We start from the raw sequence: 26,711 nt of genomic DNA, 5'->3' as shown, positions 1-26,711 counted from the left end.
CCTCAGTTTTAATTGAAAAATGCATTTGAAAGGAGTGATCAATTAATGATGTGATAAATGAACAATGACATATTATCTCTATTTATTTTCATCGATGTGGCATATCTGAAATAATAAAGTTCTCTTTCTCTGTTTTGCTCCAAAGAGGGTGTTCGTGTGGGATCTGGATGAGACCATCATCGTCTTCCATTCTCTGCTCACAGGCTCATATGCACAGAAATATGGAAAGGTAAGACACTGCTTTCCGCTGCCGGCCTCTGGCGGCTCTCCGTGCTCGGTGAACACAGGAATGAAGGATTGCCAACCCGATATCAGGAGAGGTTGATGCGTTGAGTTAGTCACTGAGGATCGTCATCCAGTGAGCAATGTTCTTCTGCTGCTAACTGTACTGAGTTTTAGAGAACAATGGAAAATGGAAAAGAGGAGTAACCAAGGGAGGCATCGGCTCTGGAGACCGATGAAACTCCTGCAATGCAAATATTTCAGAGTGACGTAAGATATGCTGGTGATGGGGATTTCCCAATGAAAGTTTTGTAGATTCGGAGAAACCAGTGAGTTTGTCTGCAGGAGCAGAGAGAAGCCAGTTCAGCAGGGAATAGTGATGCAATTAAATTTTATTTATATAGCGCAAATAATAATATATCTCAAGACACTTTTATCGAGAAACACCCAAGTATTCCACTTGAGCAAGCAGAGGCGACAGCTGTGGAAGGAAAAACTCTGTTTTCCTGAGAGTAAATCTCTACAGAACCACGGGCGGACAGAGAGAGCACAAACTACTGGAAAGAGACAGATTGTTAATGGCATTTAATGACCTGTAAAGGTGAAAATATGAAAATCATGACTCATCCAGTTAAGTCGATCAGTATCATCTGGTTTCGTCGATAGACAGATCTGTGTATTATCTGCATCGCAAAGAACATCAAGAGAGTATTTACTAATAATATTCCCTACAGGTAGTATAATGTGAAGAGTATAGGTCCTAACAGGGAACCCTGTGGAACTCCATGTTTAACTGCAGTCTGAGCTGAAAAGTCATTGACATGAAAAAAGTGGAACCTGATGATCAAAACCAGTGTCATGCCCTATCATGAATGAATGAATGAATGATTGATTGATTGAATGAATGGTTTATTTCCGGTCATAATTCAACTCATATAAAATACAAATAGACAATCCCTGAATCAATTGCATTCTTTTTGATACCGTTTGTCTTTAAGGTATTTGAGAGGAAAGGACAAATCAGCTTGAAAGAGACATTTTCTCAGCTTAACCCCCACCAGCTTTATTCACAGGGGTTTTATTGTAAGATGAGTTGCCTTTGTTCTTTTTGGGGTTTTGCTATTTCTTTCCATCCAGTGTTTCCAGGCAGTAAAACACGTCCTTTTTAAGAACTGCTGCCTCCAACTAGTTTGCATATGTTATTAATCACACTGTTATTCTTAGCAGATCATTGTCAAAACACACACCAAGTGTCATTTCACTTGTGTAAACATGTATTTATTATTTGTGAACTCAGCAAATCAGGATGACCAACAGTGGAAGCGGTGCCAACATGTTTGACCTGAAATTGGGCTGTCAGACTACCGTGCCCTCTCACCAAAACGCACCAGGTTATCGTGACATTATGCACACTAACAGCAAGTGCTCCAGATGGCAATCTGCTCTGAATAAAGTCATTTAGTCTCTTTTTATTTCTTCCAAGAGAAAAACGATGTGAGGCAGTCTACATATTTATCTGTGAGAAATTAAACTCCTACAACAGAAGAGTCAGTGATAAGTTAAAAAGAAAAACATCGTATATGAGTGAAACAATGTTTGAATAATAACCGGCTGCTCCACCCACACGTCTGAAAAAACCTCCCCGATTCTGCTTTCATGCAGTATTTTATAGGACGGAGGCTCACTCTGCACGCGGATTATGAATAAGCTTCATTTGCCTCAATGGATTGCTGTTATTACATCAGCCGCCCCCAGAAAATGTTCTGGTCAATTTATGACGGTGATCACATGCATCGTAAAAAAGCAGCCACTAAATGTAGCTATTATTACCTGTCAGCTCCCTTCATTAGTTTAATCACAATTTAATGTGCTAATTTCTTACCTAGACTGATGTTTATTCCACTTTTCTCTGTGAACTTATTTGGTGGTCTCTCCCTCTCGCGTCGCAGCGACACTGTTTATAGTTCCCTTTATTTTAATAGTTCCTGGCTCCGATCCGGGATCATCCTATGCGGCCAAGGCCGCAGATTTTTACTGGGTGATGTCGTTTCCTGTGGGCACCGAAGTAGCCACCGGCCTGCCTGTGTGGGTTTTGAATCTCAAATCCATTCTGATATTCCTGGTTGGCAGTCGAACAAAAGCTGGCACGGCGGCGCGTGCAAGTTTGGCGCCGGGCCCGCGCACGGCCGTCAGAACCCCACCGTTTCACAGATACTGAGCCTGTGGGCACCGGCGTGCTTCCGAGCAGCTCTGCTGTGGTGGAATTTAATGTTTGGCAAATTGGGATTCGCTGAGCATAAGAGAGACCCCGGTGAGCTGTAAATCACTCTGTGTGCGTGTGTGTGTGTGTGTGTGTGTGTGTGTGTGTGTAGATGTGGAAGGGAGAACATGTGGCCATGTGGTTTGGTCATCTTGGTTTATGTTGTGTTTACTGTGCAGAAGCACTAAATTTAAAAAGCAAATTGCTTTCAACTGCAAGGTTTTTGGCATTGAAAATATTAGATACGCATCTAAATATTTGCGTGAAAGCAGCCGTGTTTGTTCACACCATACCCAGAATAGTGTTTACACTGCTGACAAAGAAAAACAGGAAACCTAAGTGCCCCCTTTACACGGCCTGGAGGTCATAGCTGCTCAGGACTGAGTCCCCATCAAAAAGACACACACACACACACGCGTCACACTCCTCATTTCTCGCTGAATTGCTTTAACCAAATAATAAAGTGTTGAGTTTCCAGAGCTCACATAATAACAGGAAAAGTAAAGAAGGGAATTATTTCGGGGGAGCTCTGCCAGCTCGGAGCAGAGCTGCAGCTCGGTGTGATTGATTGAACTTGACAAAAAAAAGCCACCTCAGCTTTTAAGGAGTCCAAAGCACACAGTCGGTAACTCTCTTTTGGCCCGCGGCCAACGTAATCACTACCTGAGAGACGAACTTAAAGTGCCTCCTGTCTCAGCGACTGACAGGAAAGCAGGCAAAGAAATGCGGCTCGAGGCTCGCTGCCATCGCCGTTAGTACCCGGCTGATTTTAATAATTCCTAAACACCTCGCAACGTTCAGCTTCATGAAGCGTTCACGCCGTTTCCAATGCGTGTTTTCACACTCAAGAATGCGGCCTGGCGTCCCTATCTCTCCCCCCGCCGTGTCTGTGCGCCTCGCTCGCCCACTTTCACTCTCCTTCCTGTTAGTTTCTTTCTATTCTGGTCGTCTGACAGCGTCAGCGAATCGTGCGGCAAGCTGCCGACCCTCGCTGACCTATCACAGATGATGGTTTTTGCAGCTGAGCCCCTGGGTTGGCAGGGCAGGCTGTGTTCTCCCAAACACACTGACACACACACACACACACACACACACACACACACACACACACACACACACACACACACACAAACCATTCACATTCCACTAATGCGTTTCTACTCCCTGCAGTACACACATAAAGAGACACACTGCTGCCCCCCCCCCCCCCCCCCCCCCCCCCCCCCCCCCCCGTCCCACCAAGCCCTCCCCTCCCGCACACATTAGGAATGTTGATGGGACAGGACAAGTGCAACCTGTCTGTCAGCATCTGCTGTGATGAGAGGAGCGCACCAACTCTACAAATGGCAGTCGGGACGGGGGACAGCAGTGTAAATTGGGAGGTCGTGTCAAACCAAACACATTTTTGAGAACTTCAGAGACGTACAATCTGCATTAAAGTATAAACGATGCTGATGATGTTACGTTCCTCCTCTATCAGGACCCTCCCATGGCCGTCACGCTGGGCCTCAGGATGGAAGAGATGATCTTCAACCTGGCCGATACACACTTGTTCTTTAATGACTTGGAGGTGAGAAAGAACTGTGAGATCAACACATTTAAAACTTAAAAAAAAAAGAAAAACATCATCTAAAGTTATTGGAGAGTTTACAAGATACTGCAAAAGTTTGCTCCAAGCACATCATCATACAGAAGCTTCATCTTTCATCGCTTCAGCTTCTCAGTCTGTTTTCTAGATTACTACTGCCCTCTAGTGGTGCAATATGACAACGCATGACATTCACTTGGTGCCTGTTTTTCCATCTCATCTGATTGATTTGTTCCTGTGTGTCCAGGAGTGTGATCAGGTACATATTGATGATGTCTCATCAGACGACAATGGTCAGGACTTAAGGTGATTATTGCTTTCAACAATATCAACATTTCACTCACTTTTTTCATTGAAATTGTGCTTTTTGTGATTTAAGTAAAATGTATGATACAGAATGCTACGTATTCATCTGCATTTTCTCATAAATAAATGTTTGCACGTGTAATTGATTAATACTAATGACAGTTTGATCTTTTTTTGTTCTACCAGAGCAGATTTTTCAAATAAAACATATCATTATTATTGACAGTACTTACAGTTTTGCAACTGATGGCTTCCATGCAGCTGCAACCAGCGCCAACCTTTGCTTGGCCACGGGGGTCCGCGGCGGCGTCGACTGGATGAGGAAACTGGCCTTCCGCTACCGACGAGTCAAAGAGTTGTATAGCACGTACAAAAACAATGTGGGGGGTAAGCCAATAAGAAATGAGTTTACTGGTTACCGTGGCTGCTTGGAGGGCGATACTGTAGGGGGGGGGGGCAGTTGCAAATGTGAGGCGCAAGTTGCATTGACTTACTGTGAACCCTAAAGGTTGACATTTAGATAGTTGTACCTTTGACCCCAGCAGCTCCCCGTATTGTTTTTACACTTTATTAAAAGAGCTAGCACTAACGCTAACGGGTGACATGTTACAGAAAGGCGCGATCTGAATATTCCCGTCGATCTGATCCTCGCACGCTGCTCGTGAATTAAAGAAGCGGGTGCTGTGTTCCAGGCCTGCTGGGTCCCGCCAAGAGAGACGCCTGGCTGCAGCTCCGAGCAGAGGTGGAGGCTCTGACTGACTCCTGGCTCACCCACGCACTCAAGTCCCTGTCCATCATCAGCTCCAGGTCACACTGCATGCTGGATCTGTTTTTTAAAGCATCTCATACTAGCCTTCATTAAATTCGTAGGTAACAAGCTAGAGGCTTGAAATCCATACCGATGCGTCTTCTCGTGGCGTGTGTCCCACAGGAGTAACTGTGTAAACGTGTTGGTGACCACGACGCAGCTCATACCGGCGCTGGCGAAAGTTCTCCTATATAGTTTGGGATCCGTTTTCCCCATCGAAAACATTTACAGTGCAACAAAAATAGGTAAGACACAAACAGCCACACTAAGAATCCTTCAGCAGTAATTTCACCCGTATGGAAACAACACACTAACATGGAATAGGGGTTAAAATCTGAACATAAACTTGACTTTAATTGCATTTTGACATCTGTTGATTTGCTGGTGCTTCCTGTGTTTCTTACTGATGGATGAACATTCAACACACATTTACTGACTCTGGGTAAAGACAGGTCAACACAGGACAGACACACACTCATATTCACATTTAACTTTAACAGTTGAGCTCAAAATTTGGCTCTTGGACTGTGAGTACCGCGAGATGAGTCAAATAAAGATTAGTGTGCATGTGGCAAGCAATGCGACTGCTCCACTTTATGTTGCTATACATGTGTAAATGTGATGATGGAATGAATGCAGAGTTCTTAGTGAGATTTCAATAAGTGTATTTTTGCAGGAAACAGATCACTCTGCTCTGAAACACAAACGCAGAGTAGAACCAGGGCTGTGTGTGTGTGTGTGTGTGTGTGTGTGTGTGTGTGTGTGTGTGTGTGTGTGTGTCCCAGTGTGCTTTGTTAAACTGTGTTACCCCCGCTTCAGCACTCATGATATGTCGATACAAATGGACAAAACAATATGTCGCCATGGAAACCGCACGCCGTTACTCAGATACCTGTGTCTTAGGTCAGTCGCCGTGACCCACACACTCCTGGATCCATGACGTTTGAGTGGAAACAGTGTTAAACAGAGTGTATTTGTACAGGAGAGAGGTCTGAGTGTAGCTCCTGAGAGGACACTCCGCACTGATTTGATTTATCGGAGCCAGAGTGCTTCCCAGGATGCACCGTGTGGGTGTCAGGACTAATCAGAGTGAGCGGCGCGGTTATGTGTGTGTGTATTTGTGTGCGTGATACACACTGTTCTGCCTCTTCTTTTGTTGCATTGAAAAGAAAGAAAAAAAACCTGTGAAAGCCGTCTGTTTGTCTCCAGGCAAGGAGAGCTGTTTTGAGCGTATAGTCTCCCGCTTTGGCACTAACATTACATATGTTGTGATTGGCGATGGGAAGGATGAAGAGCATGCCGCCAGCCAGGTAAACAAACCCCTCCTGAACTTTGACCCCTCTGACCTCACCACCCTCCTTCCTCCCCCTTTGTTTATTTGTTTTTTTGCAGGAAAAGAGAGTTGCTTTGAGCGCATAATGCAAAGGTTTGGCAGGAAAGTAGTGTATGTTGTAATTGGGGACGGTGTGGAAGAGGAGCAGGCGGCCAAAAAGGTAATGGACCAGCGACCTCACCGTGACCCCCCCGCTCACTCAGCACAGTGTGAGAGCTCTGATTGGACGAAGCCTGCCTTTCTTTGCTGCGCAGCAGTTTTGTGTTGGGTTCTCTTTTTTTTTTCTTTCCCCTCCCCTCTGTTTAAAATGTTTGAACGGGAAGCTTGTTGAGTCTCACGGGCTTTTTCGGTGACTGTGTATATTTTGCACTTTTATGGAAGTTTAACAAAAAAAAAAAAGAGTAATTCCTTGAGCCGCTGGTTTATATTTATGCACTAATATACACAATGACTGAGCACTGAGTGATCCTGTGTGTTCATAGCAACATAACGCCGCTTGTCACTGTCTGATGTGACAAAAACTCATTTTTAATGAAAAGTAGTCGTGGATTAAAAGTGCTGGTGTACTCGGCTACACCGCGGGTTTCCCTCTCCAGCTTTTGGGTTTCAGTCGTTGCACAGGGTGCTGGGATTATCATTTTGGGACTGGCTCTTTTCCACTTTCCAACTGGGAGTTGGAGAAGTTGAGCAACTGGAGAAAAATACAAAAAACGAAAGGTCTGGAGAAACCTTTCTCCCTACATCCTCTGATATCAGAGATTAATTTATGCCATCGTGCTTCTGGTTGAACCTTTACCAAGGCGCTGCCAACTTTCTGGACAGAAGTGGATGAGCTCAGTTCCCAAAATGCCAAACTCTTCCTTTAGAAGTGCATGGTTTTCCTTTGCGGTGCTCTTTGGAAAGGAAGCAGATACTGGACAAGCTACTGTAGCGTAGCTTGCATGATTTCAGGTGGTGGTGTGCAAACTGTGTGACAACAGCGTTATTATTTCTTTATTGTTGGTGTGTTTAACCGTGTGTGTCCACTCCACAGCACAACATGCCTTTCTGGAGGATATCCAGTCACTCTGACCTGCTGGCGTTACACCAAGCACTGGAGTTTGAGTACCTGTAACCATTATAGCAATATGGACTCATTGCGATGTTACCATGGACGTGGTCAGCCAGGCAGCCCCTTCTTTTATATAACTATTTAAGAACAAAACACTTCATTGCAACTGTTTGTGTTTTTTCGTCTGTTTTTTTTTTTTTTTTTTTTGGAATGTCTGGATTTACTCTTTACGGTCTTAAGAATCAAAGAAGAGGTTGAAGGAGGTGAAGAAAAAAAAAAGGACAGTGGAGTTAAGAGATAAAGCCCTGCTCAGCGGCCCTTTGTGGGAAGCAGCAGCCGTGCAGCTGGCAGACTGAAACCAGGACGTCCAGGTGGAACGTTTCTCACCCCGAGGTCCGGTTTGTGCTCCGAGCACCCAGAAGAACCGTCCTCTCTTAAATCGTTTGAAGGCTTCTCTGTACAAACATTATGAATCATTGGGACGACTGGGTTTATTTTGTTTTCCTTTTTCTAAGAAGTGTCTTCTTCCTGGTGGTATATTCACAACACAACAATGCAGTCTGTGGTAGAAATTTGTGTAAATTATTTACAATAAACTTAAAAGAAAGTGGTGAATGTTTTTTTTTTTTTTTTTTGTCATGGAAGGGAAATGAAATTTTGGGGATCTTTTTTCTCTGGATTTTTGTATTTTGGTTTCTTTCTTGGGGGGAGGGTTTGAAGATGTGCGTCATGATGTGTTGTGCCTTAATGTGTTTGAATGTCTTTTCTTTATTAAGAAATGTCTATGTATGTAGATATAAAGGAGGAAATCCTGTCCAATCCTATCAAAGCGACCCGTGCATCTTTTGTGAATGACTTTCAACCATCCACATCATGGCAAGCGCCGGCACAGCCGAGATCGGACAAAACACACCCTGAACAGGACAGTTTACTCATACAGTGCAATTTGATCAGAAGACGGCTGGATCAGTAAATGTAAAAATAAATATTTTACAGTCTTTGTCTTTTTACAGCACGGCAAACCTAAAATTTGATGAGAGAATTCCAGTATTATGCCTTACAATTAATTTCTACATTTCCAAAGGCATAAAAAAGTCTTATGAAGACACATTTGTACATCTGTGGTGATCCTGATCACCTGTATTGATTCAACTGCAGTGCGCCCCTGGTGGTCAAATCGATGTTGCAGTTAATGTATCTTCTCACAGCTGAATATTTCATATTGGAGGCCTGAGTAGACCGTGCTGGGCCCGGGAGAATAACACCGTCAATGAATATCTTTGCACATACATGTTAAAAGGCATTACACAATCACCGTGTCAAGCCTCAAGTGTCTAAATTTTGCTCTTGGATGTTTGCATCCATGAGCACCACTGTGACACATTTGTAAAAAAACAAAAACAAAAAAAACCTTCAACGTTGCTGGTCAAGACAAAAAAAAAAAAAAAAAAAAAAAAAAAAATCAGCATCAACACCTCAGGATAAGAATAACTCAATACATGATCATGAAGGATTAGAAAGACAGGGGAAGAAAAAAAAGTTACCAAATATGGTGACTTTCCCCAGTTTACTGAAAGTCTCACGTCAGTGAGTCCCAGAGCTTTTATTCAGATTGAAATCTTGCATGAAGTAGTGCGAGACAGACTTCAAACCTTAAATATTTTCTGCAGTTTTAAGTATTCATTTATCTTACGAGGCTGAGGTTCAGCATTTCAAAATGAGTTCATGTTTTTAAATCAAGTGATAGAGCTGGTTAGATTGTAGAAACAATACACACACACAAGCCACTTTTATTTCCACGATTTATTGACATCTCATTTTTTGGCTTTGAAGTATTCCTCAACGACATCCTTGGCTTGAGATTCTTTGCCATAGTCCTGTTGAGAGGAAACAGAGTTAATGCATTTCATGCAGTAACAATACAATTGTGTCAGCATTGCAAAAAATCCTATCACTCAGTCTCTACAGGTATGGGACTGATCACACCGTTCGTCTTGTTTACAGCATGTAGCCATTCTCAGGGACCCCGGTCGCCACAGCGAGACAACGGGGTTCGTACCCTGGCCGTAATCTAGCCAGGATGTACCAACAGCTGCGTGGCACAAAGCACAGCACCTGCACTTGTCTGGCATTTACCGTCTTAAAAATGTAACGTTTACATTTTTATCTTTCCTCATTTTTACTGTAACTCTTACAAGAAGTGAGCTCACTTTGTACGACTGCACCCGATAAAGCAAACGGGCATTTATTTACCTTGACAACGACGCAGCTGCAGCCCACGACTTTACGGGGTTTTCCCTCACGATCGATCTTGCATAGACCGACCCACTCGCCGAGCTTCTTGTTGTCGTCAACCTGAAAGTTACACTGCGTTTTAGATGGTTCACCAATGCACTTGATCAATAGTGATTAAAATCTAACATATCATTTGAAAGGAAGCTGAAGTGCCAAGTACTCTGCTGTTATCTCAGACAAAAATTGGGTAACATAGGCAATCTCCTCACGGTGTTCAGTAGAGGGAGCCAAATTATCATCACCGAAACAGCGGTACATAAAACCATCAGCTTCAATTGCACGAAGACCTTTACCACTGTGAAGGAGAAAGTTTACCTTGATCAGGTTGATCTGATGCTCGGCGCAGAGGGCCTCGATCAGCTTCACGTACACTGCCTCATCGCAGTTGGCAGCAAGGACGCAGAGATGGGCCTGACGCCTGGAGAAATAGATCCACACGTTACTCCAACTCCACAGCTCAAAACATTCAGTATACTCACAATAACAAAATTCCAACTCACTTGTCCAGGGCCTTGGTGGCCTCACGGATGCCGCGGGCCAGGCCATCGTGGATGAGTGCGGTCTTGAGCACTTCAGGGAGAGCAGTGTTGACATCCATCACACCTCCGGCAGCGATGCTGTCCACAAAGACACAAATAATGTTCACAACTAGAAGAAACAGGCATGATGGACCCTGATTTTCCCCGATGAGCTTCAGGCACGTCAGATGGTGGATCTCACTCATTGTAGAGTGAAGGGGATTCCGACAAAAGAAAAAATCATCATGTGTGGCCTGGAGAGCTCAATTATCAGAAGAAAACTGAATGTCAGCCGTTAACTGAAGGCACTAACAACTCCATGTTATTTAAGCTGTTCAAAACATACAGACTAAACTGCTCCAACTTTACTTGTTCATTGCTCACTTTCCAGTGCAGCAGCAATATAAAACATGTTAGCAGCACAAGAGACTTCAGTGAGCACCATTCTGAACCACAGTGCCGTCCAAAGACTACCCTCCAGCAAGGGATCCAGTTATGAATGCTGCCAGTTAGATGTCTGCATGACACCAAACAATATTTTTCACTTTAAATGGCAAAAACAAGTCGACGGTGCGTTGCTGCTTTAAAGATCTGCACTTAAATTGTAACTCCCAGAACAGAAACACCTGCACAATTTGCACATGGGTGCACGTGGTTAACTAAACTGGGGCAAGTACTGTTCGGCTGCATTCAATATAGCTCAAATTTTTAAAATAATCAATGTTTGAAAACATCTATTCACTGTTATGTATTAAATCCAAGTTAACACTAAATACATCGCTGACGTTACCACGCACGCATTGCTTCAGGAGACCCTGCTGGACTGTGCTCACTGCGAGCATTACAGAAATAACGGTATGTAGTTAAATGCTGATTTAACTCCACAGTCCGATGTCATTGTCAGACACTGCAGGATCGTTGATGAATGTGCTTGAAGGTGCGTTTACGTGAGCCCGCGTTTAGCTAAAGTAGCCACCTGGCACCCGGATAACTCGGTATACAAACACTACATTATGAAGCCAGATACTAAATAAATCACGTTTACAGATCGAATCTTCAGAAACACTTTCAAGTGAAATATTTCGCCTCCGAGTTCGATTAATCACGAGCTTCAACGTGAACTAGCAAAGTAGCATTGCACTCACCCTTCCTCGGCCATTGTGGTTTTAGATGGATGGTGGACTTAAAAGAACTGCAATAAAGCACATGCACAACAGGGCGGTTATTGTACATTATAAATAACATGTTGTGACACACTGATGTACGCGGATGGTTGATTTATGCTACGGATTGAGTTTGGCCGCGACTAGATTATCAAAACGCACCCTGTCCTCCTGTCGGGCAGCGGGTAAAGAGGACGTCATAAGCCTGCGACGCTGCTTTTATAGCAGCAGGGCCCAACAGAGCCGCACAGTGGCGCCCGATCTACTGCCTGTTCATTTCAAACACACACACACACACACACACACACACACACACACACACACACACACACACGTTTGTACTTATATCGTTGTGAGGACACTCATTGACATAATGCATTTCCTAGCCCCTAACCCTAACCATCAAAAATAAATGCCTAACCCTAAGCTATACTCTAAACCTAACCCAAACCCAATTGTAACCTGAATCAAAAACCAAGTCTTAACTCTCAAAAAGGTCAAAAAAGGCCTTTTGAAAAGTGAGGACTGGCAAAAATGTCCTCACTTTGCAAAAATGTCCTCACTCTGTTGGTGAAAAACGAATTTTGGTCCTTACTTTTGGGTATGTACAAGAACACACACACACACACACACACACACACACACACACACACACACACACACACACGCACAGTCTCGTATTTCTATCCTCGTGGGGACCGTCCATTGACTCCCATTCATGTCTAGCCCCTAACCCTGACCCTTACCCTAACCCTAACCCACACTAAAACAAAGCCTAACCCTAAAGAAATGTTTTTGCACTTTTACTTTTTTCAGTAACAACAACATGGTCAAGAAAACACTGTTTCTCCTACTTAGGACCGGAAAAAGGTCCCCACAAGGCACGTCGTTCCACGTTTTGCTATCCTTGTGGGGACATTTGGCCCCAACAAGGATAGAAATACGAGAACACACACACACACACGCACAGTCTCGTATTTCTATCCTTGTGGGGACCGTCCATTGACTCCCATTCATGTCTAGCCCCTAACCCTGACCCTTACCCTAACCCTAACCCACACCACAACAAAGCCTAACCCTAAAGAAATGTTTTTGCACTTTTACTTTTTTCAGTAACAACAACATGGTCAAGAAAACACTGTTTCTCCTACTTAGGACCGGAAAAAGGTCCCCACAAGGCACGTCGTTCCACGTTTTGCTATCCTTGTGGGGACATTTGGCCCCGACAAGGATAGAAATACGAGAACGCGCACACACACACACACACACACACACACACACACACACACACACACACAAGACAAATGAACGAAATAACATTATTACCAAGTAAATGTATTATTTAGTTTCTATATGTTCTACATGCAGTGTTTCCATTCTTTATCCTTGTGAAACTTGAATATTTACCTCTCAGTGGCATATGCTCATATACTGTGGCAAGGCAAGCCAATTTGTTTATAGAGCACCTTTGAAACAGATAAATGCAATAAAGCAAGGCAATTAAGAAACTTGATCTTAAACAATTGAGACTATGAAAAACATTCATAGAATAGAATAGAATAGAATAGAATAGAATAGAATAGAATAGAATAGAATAGAAATCCTTTCTTACTCCCTGGTGGAAATTCTTAAGTGATTACAAAAAAATAATTTAAAGTAAAATAAATAAGATAAAACTTAAATAAGATAAGGATGATATAGTTAAATCTATTGTTTATTGGAAAGCCTGAGCGGATAATAGTATTTTAACGCCAGATTTAAAGAAAGTGAGAGTCAGTAGTCCTCAGATGTTCAGGAAGTTTGCTTCTGACTCTGAGCAAATCTGAGTAAACCTCTTCCTGAGGACCTCAGGGGTCTGGATGTTTATATTCTACAGGTAAATCTGCGATGTATTTAGGGCTACTATTTTGAGCAAAGAAACAATCGTGTCCAACGTACAGTTTCAAAGCCCCATCCTTTCAAAGTGAAAATGAAAAACCCGATACTTCACAGACCCAAATTGGGATTTTTTTTATTTGAGCAAGCAAAACATCTTTCTTCACAGAAATGCAGAAATGAGTAAGAATGCAGTCAGTTCTCATTTATGTGGTTGTTCATGCAGTGGGTGTTGTGATGTGATTCGGGTTCCCACAGATCTTGTCATCATATTAGGCTTGGAGGAAGGTCGTCAGCTGGCCATTTTCAACAGCCGTGTCAAACGCTGCATAGTCCTGAAAGAAACACAAAGGATGTAGATGGTAATGATGGTAAGAAGGAGAAAAACAGAGTGAGCTTTACTTTTCTGAGACCTCTGTCAACACATTACATAATACATTCTATTGCTTGCTCAATCTTCTATCCACTATATGAAAATTTAGACAATGTTTTACATTTATAAGTAACATTATTTGACAGCTCACACTCTTTAGAATTGCATACAGATACAATTGGCAAAGCAAAGATGCCTTACAGGAAATGGACATGGTGAAGGCTCTTCAGAAGACTTATTGGAGAGAAAATATATCATAGCTCATTGTGGCAAGAATGATTTGATTATAAGTTAATGAGTCTGTATAACCGAGCCACATGGGGATGCAGCAGTTAGCAGGAGAATATGTGGAGCTTGCATGTTCTCCTAGCATGGTTTTTTTTTTTTTTTTTTTTGTTCGGTAATGCAGTTACAGGTTTCCCTGCCTTTACAGATTTTATGCAAATCATGTGAGACGCAGAAAATGCTGAACTTGATTGGTTGATTACGATCTATGCACATTTTAAGTGTGAAATGTAAAGAGGATATCAATGTTTTGCAACTGCAATACTTTGATTGTCAAACAGCATCTGAATATCAAAGTCATGCTACTTTTTTTAACATTTAAAACAATTTCTGGAGTTGCTGGAGTTGAAAAATACAGTTTTTTTCATTATACTGTTTTCATTCTGAGAAAATTTGTTTGTTTCAAAGTCTCTAAATTAGTGCCACATAAATGATGCTTGTCTGAAAAGATTGTCCCCATATGTACACCACCCAACTCTGCCTTTTCTTTTGGCATCTTCTGCAGTGAAGTGACAAGAAAATAGAGTATCCCAAGTAATCGCAAGAGAGTAGTGTGTATGTGTGTGCGTGCATGTTAAGAGGGTGTGATCTGCGAGTTGATGACTTAAAACAGGTTGCCCATGGGTGTCTACTTCTGTATGCAACGTTGAGCTTCATCCCTGTGTCTACAACTGAGACAAAAACATCTTTCTTACAAGAGCGAAAAGAAGCCCATTTGTGATTAATATACCATGATTAATGTAAAAATTTTCCACAGTATCATTTTCTTAAAAAATATTTCGCAAAACTCACACCACAGTAGCTGTCTCCGTTGCATATTTGTGGTGGCAGTGCAGTTTTATCCGAAGCCAACTTCCTCATTTTGTCTTTATCATCAGAGCTCTGAGAAATATCGACCCTTATGTAGTAAATATTCTTGGAATCCAGGATACTGAAGATGCGCTCTTGCTCTTTTTTCATCTAGAAAAAAACCCAAAAACAAAACAGTTGCTGGTTATGAAGAACATGAAACTCAGTTCTCAGTCCTGACAATCATGAAATATTTTGCTCTGAGATTTACATAAGTGCCAACAAAGAGCTGCCAGATTGCAAAGACAAGTTCACAGCAGCAAAGAATTAGCAAATGGTTAAAAGTTTTGTAATGTCAGCATTCTGGGTAAAAACTCGGCATGAAGCAAAAGGTGACGCATCAAACTGTACCTTGGTGGAGCCGCTCACGCTGCTGTAATACACGGTCAGTGTCATTTCTGCTATTTCTGAGCTCCAAGAATTATCGAGAGAAACAGTTTGACGGAGGCGCAAAGAGAAGCGGAGAGACAGAAAAACCTTCCACTATCTCGACTGCAGGCTTGCAGCTTTACCAGACAAGGTGAGCAGGTTTGGACAGAGCTGAGCTACCTGCATAGACACACCCATGTGTCAGAACGCCATTCCTGTCGGGGCCTGCCTTGGAACTTCACACACATGCACGCATGCACGCACGCACGCACGCACGCACGCACACACACACACACACACACACAAAGATCTCGACAGTCATACTTTAAGCAACAGGTACTCTATTTCAGCAGTTACGGTATTTCTTATTGACCCCACAACCAAATGGCAGATGTGGACATGTGGCTGGCCAGGTGTGGCATGAGACATAATCATGTCTGTACTCTTTTTCCGGGATGTGGAACTTCAGAGGTGTGCTCCATTGCATGCAAAGCATTGTGTCTTTGTCAAAGAAAAGTACAGCGCAATTAGTAACAATTTGTTCCATTTATGTGATTAATTCATGTACACAGGCAAACTGGTACACTGTCATTTTTGGATGTTTTAAGTACAGGGTCGAGGGCCTGAAGAGGGACCCACACTGAAGGCCCTCCCAGCAGGGGGCTTCAACCTCAAAGCCATCATTGCCTCTGTGATTTAATCAATGAAATTTCGCCCATGACAACAATCTCATCCGCTTGATCAAAGTTTTGTTTATTTGTAATCAACTTCTGAATGCATGACTTCAGTGTAGTGGATTATTTTTCATTGTGACACATTATCAAGTGAAACCTGGGTCAAATACTGTGAGAGCTGAGGTAAGAAACATATCTTTATTGATCAGGAGTTACATACACCAACAAGAAAATAAGATAAAACAAAAACTAACTAAATCAATATCAAGATGATGTACCCATCCTTCAAAATGGTCTTAGAACATTATTTCTAATTATGATTGGCGCACTCTTCCGGAAAAAATCAGTTAGTCTAGACAATGAAACACAACAGAACTTTAAATATGAAAAACAAACAGGAAGAAGTGGGGTGCAGCTACCGCAGCACTTCATCACTTCACCAGTTTCTCCGTAGTTCTATTGGTTTAGTCAAAGCTTTGAAGAAATATGAATTAAAAATGTTAAAGGGAATAGAAAGTATCATAAAGAGGACGTACATATCATTAGAGTTCTTAATTATTGGAAATATCTCATAACATACAATACATCTGAATAGAGAAACAGAAAGTCTGTACATTTGCTAATTATTGGTTTGTAAAGACACATGAAATGCAGTCGCCTAGTGTGGTCTGCCCTCCCAAAGACCGATGCAACACCAGCTGAAACGTGACACCAGACTTGTTTCTGCTGATCCGCAATAAAATAACTTCTCACTTTAGCTCTGTGACATGAAAATGTGCATACAGCTTCACAGCATAGTTAGTTTTTTTTTCTTCTTTCAGGGAAATGCTCTCAGTGCAGCTTTTCAGCCTGGTAGTATACCGCTCTGTATGTTCTACAAAATCACATCACTGACATTTCTAAATGAGTCATGTTGTTATCAGGAAAAAACGAGAGGTTCGAGCTCGTAGCACACTTTCCCCGCCAGGTTTTCGGACTCTGCCTCAGCTGCATCAGGATCACCAGGCTCCTCTTCAGGTTTGTCTTCGGGGCTGAAGCTAAATGCACGATCATACATGGGGTTGTTGCGGTCCCTAAAGCAGAAAAGGAGAGTAATAAAAGGATTATCTCTCATGGATGCAAATAGATGTTTAAATAAGAAATGATAAAGAAAACGCTCCTTATGATCTACCTTAGATCATTCCCTCCGTTGATTCTGTCATCTGTGTCCCGTTTAATTGCTCCTCCGAACCTGTTGCTAAACTGCACCATCACATCTGAGAAGGGAGCAAAAACACCATTAAGGCATCAACTCAACACTTTGTTCAACATCAGAGTGGGACACTTAAATATAGTATTTTGTAGTATCCGACGTGTCTTACCAGTACCCTTGAATCTCCTTCTCCAGACGAAGACACCGACGGCCACCAGGACCAGCAACACCAGAAACGTTACCACCACGCCAGTGACAGCTGACGAGGAGGAAGACATCGCTGGAAATCAAAGATGATATGAAGTTAGCAAACAAAACAAACAAACAAAAAAATTAAAACAGCTAAGTATGATAGGATTCTTTGTCTTTGGATCTTACAGATTACGGTGACTTCGAGTGTCTTTGAAGGAGGAGAGCAAAAAGACATGGCGGAGATGTTGACAGCATAGACGCAGGTATACAGTCCCTGGTGTTTGTAATCGATTGAGGGGAACTCAAAGAAAGCTGTGTAGAAAAGCATGTGGCCAAATGATGGCTTTGACTCCATGGTGGTTATGTTTGACTTCGTCAGGTAGAAGTAACCTCCAGGGTATCTGGAGTGAGTGGAGCAAGTGACGGAGAAAGTGTTGCCTTTGGTGACTGATACTTTGTCAGGACTGTAGACCACCATCGCATGAGGGGATGTCAGAGCGATGCTGGGTTTCTCCAGTTTCACTGCAGAACAGAGAACCATTTTCAAAAACACAAAGATTTAAAAATATGCATGAATACATGTTGGGATTATATATAATAAAATTTCCAACAATCTCAAATTGTGAAACTGAACAGGAAAATATGGAGTGACTCACCTATGACATCGAGATCAGCAGTGTTTCCTTGAGGATAATTAATGACTTGATTGGCTAACTTCTTTTGATATTCACAGAAGTAGGTGCCCTTTTGGTCGAAGGTCACTGCAGGTAAGGTAAAGGTCGCAGCTTCGTGGTCAGAGAACTTCTCCCTGTTGAAAGACCCCTGGATATTTTTCAGGACGAAATTCCCCCCTAAATGTTCTGAGATGACAGCGCATGTGATTTCCACTCTGTCACCCCAGTTGACCTCGGTGCTGGGGCTGATGGAGATCTGGGGTTTCTGTAGAGCACCTGAAAAAGGCCATACATGGTCAATAGTTAAGATTTTGTGACGTCCAACACGTCATCGCTGACGCGTATACAATCACTCGTGGATTAAAACGGACTCATCCTCTTACCTAAGCAGATGACGCTAGCATCTTCGCCATGGCCGCAGTTATTTTCTCCAAACTGAGGGTGTTGGCAGTGTGCGAGAGCTGACTCCTGGCCCACGCACTCCACATTATCCAGCCATATTGGACCACTGCCTTTGCCAAAATGGGCACTGTGAGGGGCCGCGATGGCGTGACCGCAACCAACCTGCCTGCAGACCACATCGGCATCGCTCATCTCCCACTCGTCGTCACACACGGTTCCCCACTGTCCTTTGTAGAAGATCTCCACTCTGCCAGAACATTCATTTGGGCCGCTGGCCAATCGAATCTGCGCTGCATATGTATGGAAAAGAAAAGTTTAGCACCAATGCAAAACACAGTTCTTGAGACAAGCATTTACTGCTCCACCTTTGTTATGAAACTTTGTTGTTGAAATGCCTTGTCATTAAAATGGGGAGATTCATTTCATACTTTTAAACATCTGATATCATGTGTCTATAACAGTTATGACAGGACATATCATACGATGGAATCTCCATCAAACAATTAAATAAGTTATTGAAAAATATTGATGAAGATGAGAGACTTATATCGCTCTTCCTCGCATGACTAAATTTGAAATAAGTGTTCTTGAGGAGTAAACGACCTTCTTCCTTGATTGAACCGTAGTCCAACTCCAGAAAACAACTCTGAGCAAAACCGCCTGCTCAGCATCAGCTTCTCTTGGTCTTTAGCCATTTGCTAAGAGAGTTCCATAATCTGTCTCTGATTCGAAGTCTCATAAAACCTCTTGATGCTCATAAAGCAGCCACAAACATGACAAGAGCAATATATTTACTGGCCTCTTTGGGTTTTTTTACATGAACATCACAGGGGTTTTACTTCCTAGCTCCACAGATTTCCTTTTGTTCAGTGAACATTTTGTCCATTTTTCTGTTTCCCCACAGTCGAGGCTCTGGAAAGGATCAAGCCTTTACCCCAGTTTACACAAAAGTCAGTGTTTCATCTTCAGCTTCCTGACTTTAAAGTCTTTTCCTGAATTAAATAAATACCGGCCCCATCGTTTGATAGGCCTGTTTAAGAGTTGCCTGACCTTCAGTGTCCTCATCATCCAACCTAACAGCCTAGCCCAAGATTTGTTACTGATGCCCGACTCCAGTCAGACGCTCAGCTGGCCATCAGCCCAGACTCTAAAACGTTGGCTGATGGTCGACATTAACCCCCATCCCATCACCTATTGGACAATTGCCGGTCTTGCATTGACACTTTCAAGCAGTTACTCCTTTCTATTGACTGCCTATTGGATTAGGCAGATTAGACACATATTCTTTGTGTTGATGTGGTTTGCTCAGTATTTCACTTTATTTGCCAAACATAAAAACTAATAGCACGACAATGTTTGACATGTGAGAAAGTGAGAGAATGGCTTTACCTGCACACATAACACCAGCGTCATGTTGATGGGTGCACTTTGACGGTCTGAAACCGTTACGTGAGCACTCCTTCAGAAAAGTCACGTTTCCAAAACAAGATTCACTGGCTTCCACAACAGATCCTGTGCCCTGGCCAAAATGGGCAGAGCCAGTGGCTTCGAAGGCACGTCCACACTCCAGCAGGTCACACACCGACTCAGCTTTACTTAAGGTCCAGTCTGTGTCGCACACTGATTGCCACGCTTCACCGTGGCGTACCTCCACTCTTCCAGAACAGTCATCTCTGCCGTTAGCCAACCGAACCTCCAAGCTTCCTGTGAAGTCAAACGAGTCAACACTGCAGTCATTGCTAAGGTACAAAAATATAACTTGATGTACTCAGTTAAATTGTTTATCTTTTTACCTGTACAGATAACGCCGGCGATTGAGGTGGCGTTGCATGTTCTGTCTCCGAATGGACTTTGGTTACACTGAGCCAGTGTGGACTCCGTTCCACTGCATTCAATTCGGTCAGGCCAAGTGTGACCTGTGCCATGACCGTACTCAACCAGTGTGGTAATCTTGTGGGCCTTTCCACAGCCCATCTGCTGGCACACCACTGTTGCATCAACTATGTCCCAGGATTCACTGCACACAGTTCCCCACTGGCCTTTATCATAAAATTCCACTCTTCCAGCACAACGGGTGGGCCCGGCAGCAAACCTCACATTACCTAAAAGTGACAAATGCTACATCAGTGCAAACACAATTTCCATTTTTATATCTATCTTAGTGACATATATATATGAAAAACAAAACAAACAAAAAAAATCCTGCTCTTACCTGAACATTTGATGGACACCTCCGAAACGTGGGCCGGCCTGGTGTACTCTCTCAGCGCACACTGTGTGAGAGAGCTCTCCCTACCGGTACACGTGATCCTGTAGCCTCTCTGCTGTCCAACTTCACCAAATGATCCCGAGAACTGGACAGGATCCCCACAGTTCATCTCCTTGCAGACCACTGCTGCTTCATTATTTCCCCATTCAATATTGAAAGCGGGGTACCAGTGACCCCCGTGGTTGTACTCCACCCGACCTGAGCATTGGTTTGTTCCATTGATCAATCTTATAGTAGCTAGAAAGTTGAGAGAATAGATACAAAGTTTAAGGTTCTTTTTGAAATCAGCATCTATTCAAGATAAAAACGTATGTGACAATTTGATACAGTAAAATTCATTCAACCATTTTGTGAAATAGAACAACGGAAGAATCAAAGAGATGATACCTGAACAGATGACACCGGCATCTTCGCCGTGACCACAGTTGTTATCTCCGAAGGCGTTTCGCTGGCAGTGCACGAGGGTTGACTCGTTGCCCAAACAGCGGACATCGTCCATCCAGATGTCTCCGGTGCCTTGACCAAAGAAAGCTCCAGATTTGGCTGTCTGGGCCGTCCCACAGTCCATGGCTCGGCACACTACCTGAGCATCTCTGATGTCCCACTCGTCGTCGCACACCGTTCCCCACGCACCGTCATGGAGAAACTCCACCCGACCAGAGCAACGGTCAGTGCCGTTAACAAGCCTCAGTGGTGAAATGCCTGAAAATAGGTTCACTCAGGTTAAAAGTGCCTCCAGAGTGCAGAAATCTCGTATTATGAAATTATAGTTACATATCATGACACCAACATGTTGTCATTTACTCCATATTATAGTAATTTGGGGAACAAAAACCTGATTGGGAAAACTAATTTGAGTTATTTACTTTAGATTGGCCTATTCATACAATGTGACATATGTAATATATCCATTTTATCGCCACCCAGCACTGTGCTTACAGTATTGTTAAAAAAAAAAAAAAAAAAAAAAAATTACAAGACTTGATTATCTAAAGCCGTAAAGGTAAACATTAAAAGCTGCTCTTTCAGCAACATTTCCCACCTTGTTTTTACTGAAATTTCACCAATACACCATTGAGAATATATTTTGGCAACTTTTTTTTTTTTTTAAGAAATCTTGAGCACTCCTGTTTTGCAATGTATCATCACGTAAAATGTCATAATTATGTTCTCACACTGTTGGGTCTTACCTGCACATGAAACTGAGACACCTTGGCATCTCCCTCTTTGCGCTTCAAGTCCACACTGGCTGATGGAGGTCGAATCAGCAGAGCATCTACTTATAAACCCGGTCAGGTCGCTGTCACCGTAATTGAAACTTTCCTGGTTGTTCTTGGCACTGCCGCATTCGAGTTCTTTACAGATCATTGTCGCCTCTCTTTGGCTCCAGTTGCTATTGCACACTTTTCCCCATGTGCCATTGTGGAACACCTCGAGTCTGCCGGAGCAGCTGTCAGGCCCTTTCATTAACCTGATGTTCTCTGGAGGGCAAACAAAAGAAAGAATAATGGACTGCGATTCAACTAAATCCACGCAATCTTTGAAGCAACAGCCAGAACACGGCATGCGTTACCTGAGCACACGAGTCCAGCGTCTTCATTATGGTCGCAGTCGTGCTGTCCAAAGCCTCGATGCGGGCAGTCCGCAATGGCCTTCTCATGGCCAGTGCATTCGACATCATCCATCCAGACCTGATCTGTGCCCCTGCCAAAGTAAGACCTGTACTTGACAGCGAGGGCATTCCCACAGTTCATCTCGCGACATGTGACCGCCGCTTCCTGCATCCCCCACCTATCGTCACAAATAGTCCCCCAGTTGCCGTCGTGGTAGATCTCCACTCGGCCGGAGCACCTATGGGTCCCATTGACAAGTCGCACTGGTTTACTGTCTGCCAGGTTGGAGGGAGGGAAAAAAATCAGATTAAGAGAGTGTTTATTTACCAGGTACTCAAGATGTCAGAGTGTGAGTGTGTTTTTCTGGCTTACTTGCACAGATTAATGTCGCGCCAGTGCAACTTTCTTTATTGTCTTCCAGAGTGCACTGTGCCATGCTGGTCTCGTTTCCATGGCAGCTGGACTTGACCCCCGTGAGGTCGTGCGTCTGTCCGAAATCTTGAGACACCGGATTGACAAGCGGAGTGCCACAGTTGATTTCCCGGCAAAGCACCCCAGCTGCTTCTCTGCTCCAGTCGGTGCTGCAGGCTTTTCCCCAGTGGCCCTCGTGGTAGAGTTCCACTCTGCCGTTACATCGACTGTCTCCACCGACCAAACGCACAGATTCTGCAAATTAAGTGGACAGAAAATGCATTAGTGACAATAACCAGATGTACAAGGACAGACAACACTATGGATGCTGGTTGCTTCGCCCACTCTTCTACTCCAATTCTCATTTCTGCGTCCTGACTCTTGATTATTTGTGTTTCACCAAAAGACCAACGATCTGCACAACGCCAAACCTTTATTTACTGGCTCTGCACTTGTTGTACCACTTGGGTAGTATTCTAAATAAATTATTCCAATACGAGTTCTGTCATTTGTAGAACTGTTGCATTCAAAAGTCTGCGTATTTCCCCAAGAACTAGCTACGCTTTGTTTTGACTTGATGTGGAAAGAAAAAAAAGTCCAACTCCTGAACCTTGGACTTTACATTTGCAGCAACACGCTGGCCTTGCTGCAGCGCTGCCAACGCAAAGACGACAACAAGCAGTTAACCGACCGTACAGAAACTGGTCATGTGAACACATGAATCATCAATACGGCCAGTTAGGAGAAATGTTGCGTTAGCAGTTTTTTAGCCTAAGATGTACTTCCTAAATTTTTTTGACAGTTCCACATTTCACAAGAAAAAAACCTTGACATGGAAGTTACAGAGAATTTAGAATATTTCATTCCCAACTGGTAAACATTCTATGAAACACAGAAAATCCTCCAGCACCAGTTACTAATGCTGCTACTGAAATGCTGCGTTGTAAGTTTATGGATATCTCAAATAAACAAGTATGAAACCATTTTTTCATACAAATGGCAACGAAGCATAAACATAAGGACCAAAACCCACCTGAACAGACGACTCCAGCGTCTTCGTTGTGGTTGCAGTTGCTCATACCCAGGTCTTTGTGCTGGCACTCAAGAATTGAGGATTCATTGCCAACACACTGAACGTCATCCAGCCAAATGCTATTCTTTCCAGGTCCAAAGAAGGCACCTTTTTTGGCCTCGATGACTGTGCCGCAGTTTAACTCTCGACACACCACCTCAGCATTGGAAATGCTCCAGTGGTCGTCGCACACGGTTCCCCACGAGTCCCTGTGGTAAATCTCAACCCTGCCCGAACACCGTGAAGGCCCGACCACCCGAATGGTCGCCGACTCTGCAAACGAAAGGTAAAAGTACGATAGCTTGAAAAGCGTGCGACTCGAAATGAACAAATCTGAGATGAATTTCATAACAAAAGAGCACACAAATTTAAGTCACTGACCTACAAGCACCAGCAAGTTCAGCAGATCTGCAGCAGAAAACACAGTCAAAAAGTTGGTCGTGACAATGAAAACAATTCCTTTTACACATAATGCACAGCTACAGCATCAACAGTTGCCAACTTAACACTTTCAATTAACTTTCTTTTGTCAAATTCATCTAAAATTCAAAGTTATTTTGACTCATCTATTCTTATTTGTGACTTAGAGAGTGGCAGTCAAGCCGAGTATGTGGAAATATTTCACTGCACAAGAAGAAGAAATGCTCACAAAAAGCAAACGGAGAGAAAACAAAACTCACCAACTAACAAGTACAAAGCAAAAGGTAGCTTCTTGGAGGAGAGGAGGGTCATATTTGGCTTCAAATGAAGGTAAATGCTGTAAATGCAGAGGAAAATGACCAAAAAACAGAGTTAATCATCACGAAAACATGTGCCTTAGATACAGTTAGTGACAGTTAGTGACAAGTTTTTGATGCCAAAATGCAAAATGCTCATGATTTCTGACGTACCTTTTAGAACCACAAAGTATGAACAGCTCCTGAAACGTCTTTCAAGTTTAAGAAGAAAGCTCGACCATATCTAAAATTTGCAAAAGACGGGAAGTTCCAAGCGTGGATCCTGTAATTGTCACAGATGAAGAGGACTGACTGAACTTGGACAGCAAACTGGACACATGTTGACATTTTGATCAATCATTAAAGGCGGAGGATGAAGGGAGATTTCATTTCGTTTCATCCAAAAGTGATTGACACAAAACAGATTTTTGACATGAAAACACAGAATGTTTAAAAAAAAAAATACAAACTTAAGTGAAATAAAGTCATGCATGAGTGAAATAATAATTAATGAACTGAAAAAAGTTTCCACTTTGAAATGTCGAGAGTGCAGTGGGAAAAGGATCAAAGTGTAAATTTGATTTCCAGTGTTGAATACACCTGTTCCAGCTCACTACTGCCATTTTATTTCTAAATAATTTGTATTTTTAAGTATTATTAAACTCCTGTTCCCAAATGCCACACACACACACACACACACACACACACACACAGACACACAGACACAGAGCAAATCAGTATGGTGTAATCTCTGCAAACAGACCATTTTGTTCCTGCATCTTTGCAACCTTACAAAACCCCTCATGCTGCTTGGCACGACCTCAATTTTATTTCAACTTTGGAAGTTAACAGCTGTTTGTTCTACTCTGGATCATTAGAGAACTTTTTCAGTGATCAGATGAAATTGGTTCAAAAATCTTTCTTTCTTTCTTTCTTTCTTTATTTTTGTCATTCAACTGCAGTACCAAAAAATGAAAACTTTGACACACACAAAATGATTATTAAGCATATTTTCTGCACATAACTCAGACTGGATAATGCTAAACCAGATAAACCACTATGAAAGCATCACTGAGGTTATTTACCAACATCCACTCAATTATGAACCGGTACTTTTTTCTTACCTTGAAAATGAAATGATTCAGTAGTTGTTCGTGGGATAATTCTGCGGATAACAATCCACTGAGTTGGTCCTCTTGCAGAAGCCTGACCCTACAGAACCATATTGTCCCATATCTTGTTTTCTCTTTGGGAATTGTGAAATTGTCAGTCCAGAGCAGTTGTATTTGAACAGTTCCTGTCATTGACCAAAACTTTTGCCCCCACCCCTCCACTACCTTGTGTCTTCCTGTTGATAATGTCATGGCAACAAGTTGTTCGTGTCACTTCTCCAGGTTCTTGCAAAGTTAGATGCTTAAGCAAGCGTTAGAAGGATATTGTTACTGAATTAAAAAAAATGAACAGGACCTTGTTTTTTGCAATTAAATGTTATTGACTGTAGCTGTACACACATATATTACAGGACATTACATGAATTTTACATTCATTTTAGAACGTTAAAGGGGTTTCATTGCTTTATCGTAAATTCTGCTGGTCATCATTTCATTGTGTTTCTGTCTTCTTTGTTTTGTGGAACATGCTGATTGTCTTTGAGAAAACTCTCATGGGAACGTGAGGCTCGAACGGTATGCGGAGGCTGTATTTCACACTAAATCATGATATTGCGCAACTTTCTTGTCTATTCAGCATCTTGTATTGCAATATTTGTCCTTCCATTTCCACAATTTGCAATTTTTTTTCTTCACTTGCTTCCAGTTACAGTCACGTTTTGCTCGCACGTGCATGCAGACACTAGACTTTTGATCAATTTGAGACTGATTTCGGCTCTTTTTTGGAGTATTTAGTAAAAATTTAGAAACTGTCAATCATCTTGTATATTCAAATTCAGGATTTCTTTGGCGATAGGCCACATCCAAGATTTCAGACTCAATCCTTAAAAACTTGTCTGTTTTTAGAGGACATTATGATCTGTTTCTGTTTATTTTATGTATTTATTTTTTTACTTTTATCCTAATTCTAATCAGAAGATGAGCCAAACTGACTGACCTCTGTGTCACAACTTGTCCCAATATGAAGAATTGCAAAAAGACTAAAGAAAATACATATAGACTAGAATATTTCCCTCTTCTCTGTATCTCACC

At 42.6% G+C, this 26,711-nt stretch overlaps 4 protein-coding genes and 1 non-coding gene across 8 annotated transcripts in view; 1 reads left to right on the top strand and 4 right to left on the bottom strand.

Annotated features, from left to right (window-relative positions):
* The window catches only part of eya4 (EYA transcriptional coactivator and phosphatase 4), a 36,467-nt gene extending 28,168 nt beyond the window's left edge, over nucleotides 1-8,299 (top strand). For 2 of the 4 annotated variants that reach the window (XM_030110475.1, XM_030110472.1), the window contains 8 exons: nucleotides 146-229; nucleotides 3,963-4,052; nucleotides 4,318-4,376; nucleotides 4,603-4,763; nucleotides 5,069-5,183; nucleotides 5,308-5,429; nucleotides 6,577-6,677; nucleotides 7,551-8,299. In XM_030110475.1, coding sequence (XP_029966335.1) covers nucleotides 146-229; nucleotides 3,963-4,052; nucleotides 4,318-4,376; nucleotides 4,603-4,763; nucleotides 5,069-5,183; nucleotides 5,308-5,429; nucleotides 6,577-6,677; nucleotides 7,551-7,631 — 813 coding nt within the window. In that variant the 3' untranslated portion in view covers nucleotides 7,632-8,299. Of the gene's footprint in view, nucleotides 1-145; nucleotides 230-3,962; nucleotides 4,053-4,317; nucleotides 4,377-4,602; nucleotides 4,764-5,068; nucleotides 5,184-5,307; nucleotides 5,430-6,393; nucleotides 6,495-6,576; nucleotides 6,678-7,550 lie in introns of those variants that run through there. The other 2 variants (XM_030110473.1, XM_030110474.1) reach the window with 2 other exon arrangements.
* A 1,057-nt stretch (nucleotides 8,300-9,356) lies between these two features.
* On the bottom strand, nucleotides 9,357-11,756 carry rps12 (ribosomal protein S12). Its single transcript, XM_030110102.1, has 6 exons — nucleotides 11,707-11,756; nucleotides 11,527-11,573; nucleotides 10,364-10,480; nucleotides 10,179-10,281; nucleotides 9,822-9,923; nucleotides 9,357-9,445 (listed from the first exon to the last, which is right to left on the bottom strand). Exons 2-6 carry the CDS (start codon nucleotides 11,538-11,540, stop codon nucleotides 9,383-9,385), a joined length of 399 nt encoding a protein of 132 aa, XP_029965962.1. The 5' UTR covers nucleotides 11,541-11,573; nucleotides 11,707-11,756; the 3' UTR covers nucleotides 9,357-9,382.
* On the bottom strand, nucleotides 10,027-10,114 carry LOC115402551 (small nucleolar RNA SNORD100). The gene has a single exon (XR_003933146.1). It is a non-coding gene; the product is annotated as a small nucleolar RNA SNORD100 (small nucleolar RNA).
* Nucleotides 11,757-13,529: 1,773 nt separating the features above from the next.
* On the bottom strand, nucleotides 13,530-15,446 carry LOC115401953 (SH3 domain-binding glutamic acid-rich-like protein 3). Its single transcript, XM_030110350.1, has 3 exons — nucleotides 15,278-15,446; nucleotides 14,870-15,037; nucleotides 13,530-13,754 (listed from the first exon to the last, which is right to left on the bottom strand). The coding sequence occupies exons 1-3, from the start codon at nucleotides 15,320-15,322 to the stop codon at nucleotides 13,692-13,694; spliced, it is 276 nt and encodes a 91-aa protein (XP_029966210.1). The 5' UTR covers nucleotides 15,323-15,446; the 3' UTR covers nucleotides 13,530-13,691.
* A 647-nt stretch (nucleotides 15,447-16,093) lies between these two features.
* On the bottom strand, nucleotides 16,094-25,758 carry LOC115402189 (scavenger receptor cysteine-rich type 1 protein M130-like). Its single transcript, XM_030110679.1, has 18 exons — nucleotides 25,635-25,758; nucleotides 24,685-24,793; nucleotides 24,475-24,551; nucleotides 24,176-24,202; nucleotides 23,756-24,067; nucleotides 22,684-22,977; nucleotides 22,272-22,586; nucleotides 21,889-22,179; nucleotides 21,086-21,400; nucleotides 20,642-20,935; nucleotides 20,223-20,531; nucleotides 19,819-20,133; nucleotides 18,411-18,719; nucleotides 18,010-18,303; nucleotides 17,540-17,875; nucleotides 17,331-17,441; nucleotides 17,141-17,225; nucleotides 16,094-17,042 (listed from the first exon to the last, which is right to left on the bottom strand). Exons 3-18 carry the CDS (start codon nucleotides 24,524-24,526, stop codon nucleotides 16,889-16,891), a joined length of 3,813 nt encoding a protein of 1,270 aa, XP_029966539.1. The 5' UTR covers nucleotides 24,527-24,551; nucleotides 24,685-24,793; nucleotides 25,635-25,758; the 3' UTR covers nucleotides 16,094-16,888.
* Nucleotides 25,759-26,711: the final 953 nt, after the last annotated feature.

Source organism: Salarias fasciatus, chromosome 15 (assembly GCF_902148845.1).
Source record: "Salarias fasciatus chromosome 15, fSalaFa1.1, whole genome shotgun sequence".
NCBI lineage: Eukaryota > Metazoa > Chordata > Actinopteri > Blenniiformes > Blenniidae > Salarias > Salarias fasciatus.
The sequence above is the reverse complement of the archived record's forward strand: the minus strand, read 5'-3'. Positions and strand labels throughout refer to the sequence as shown.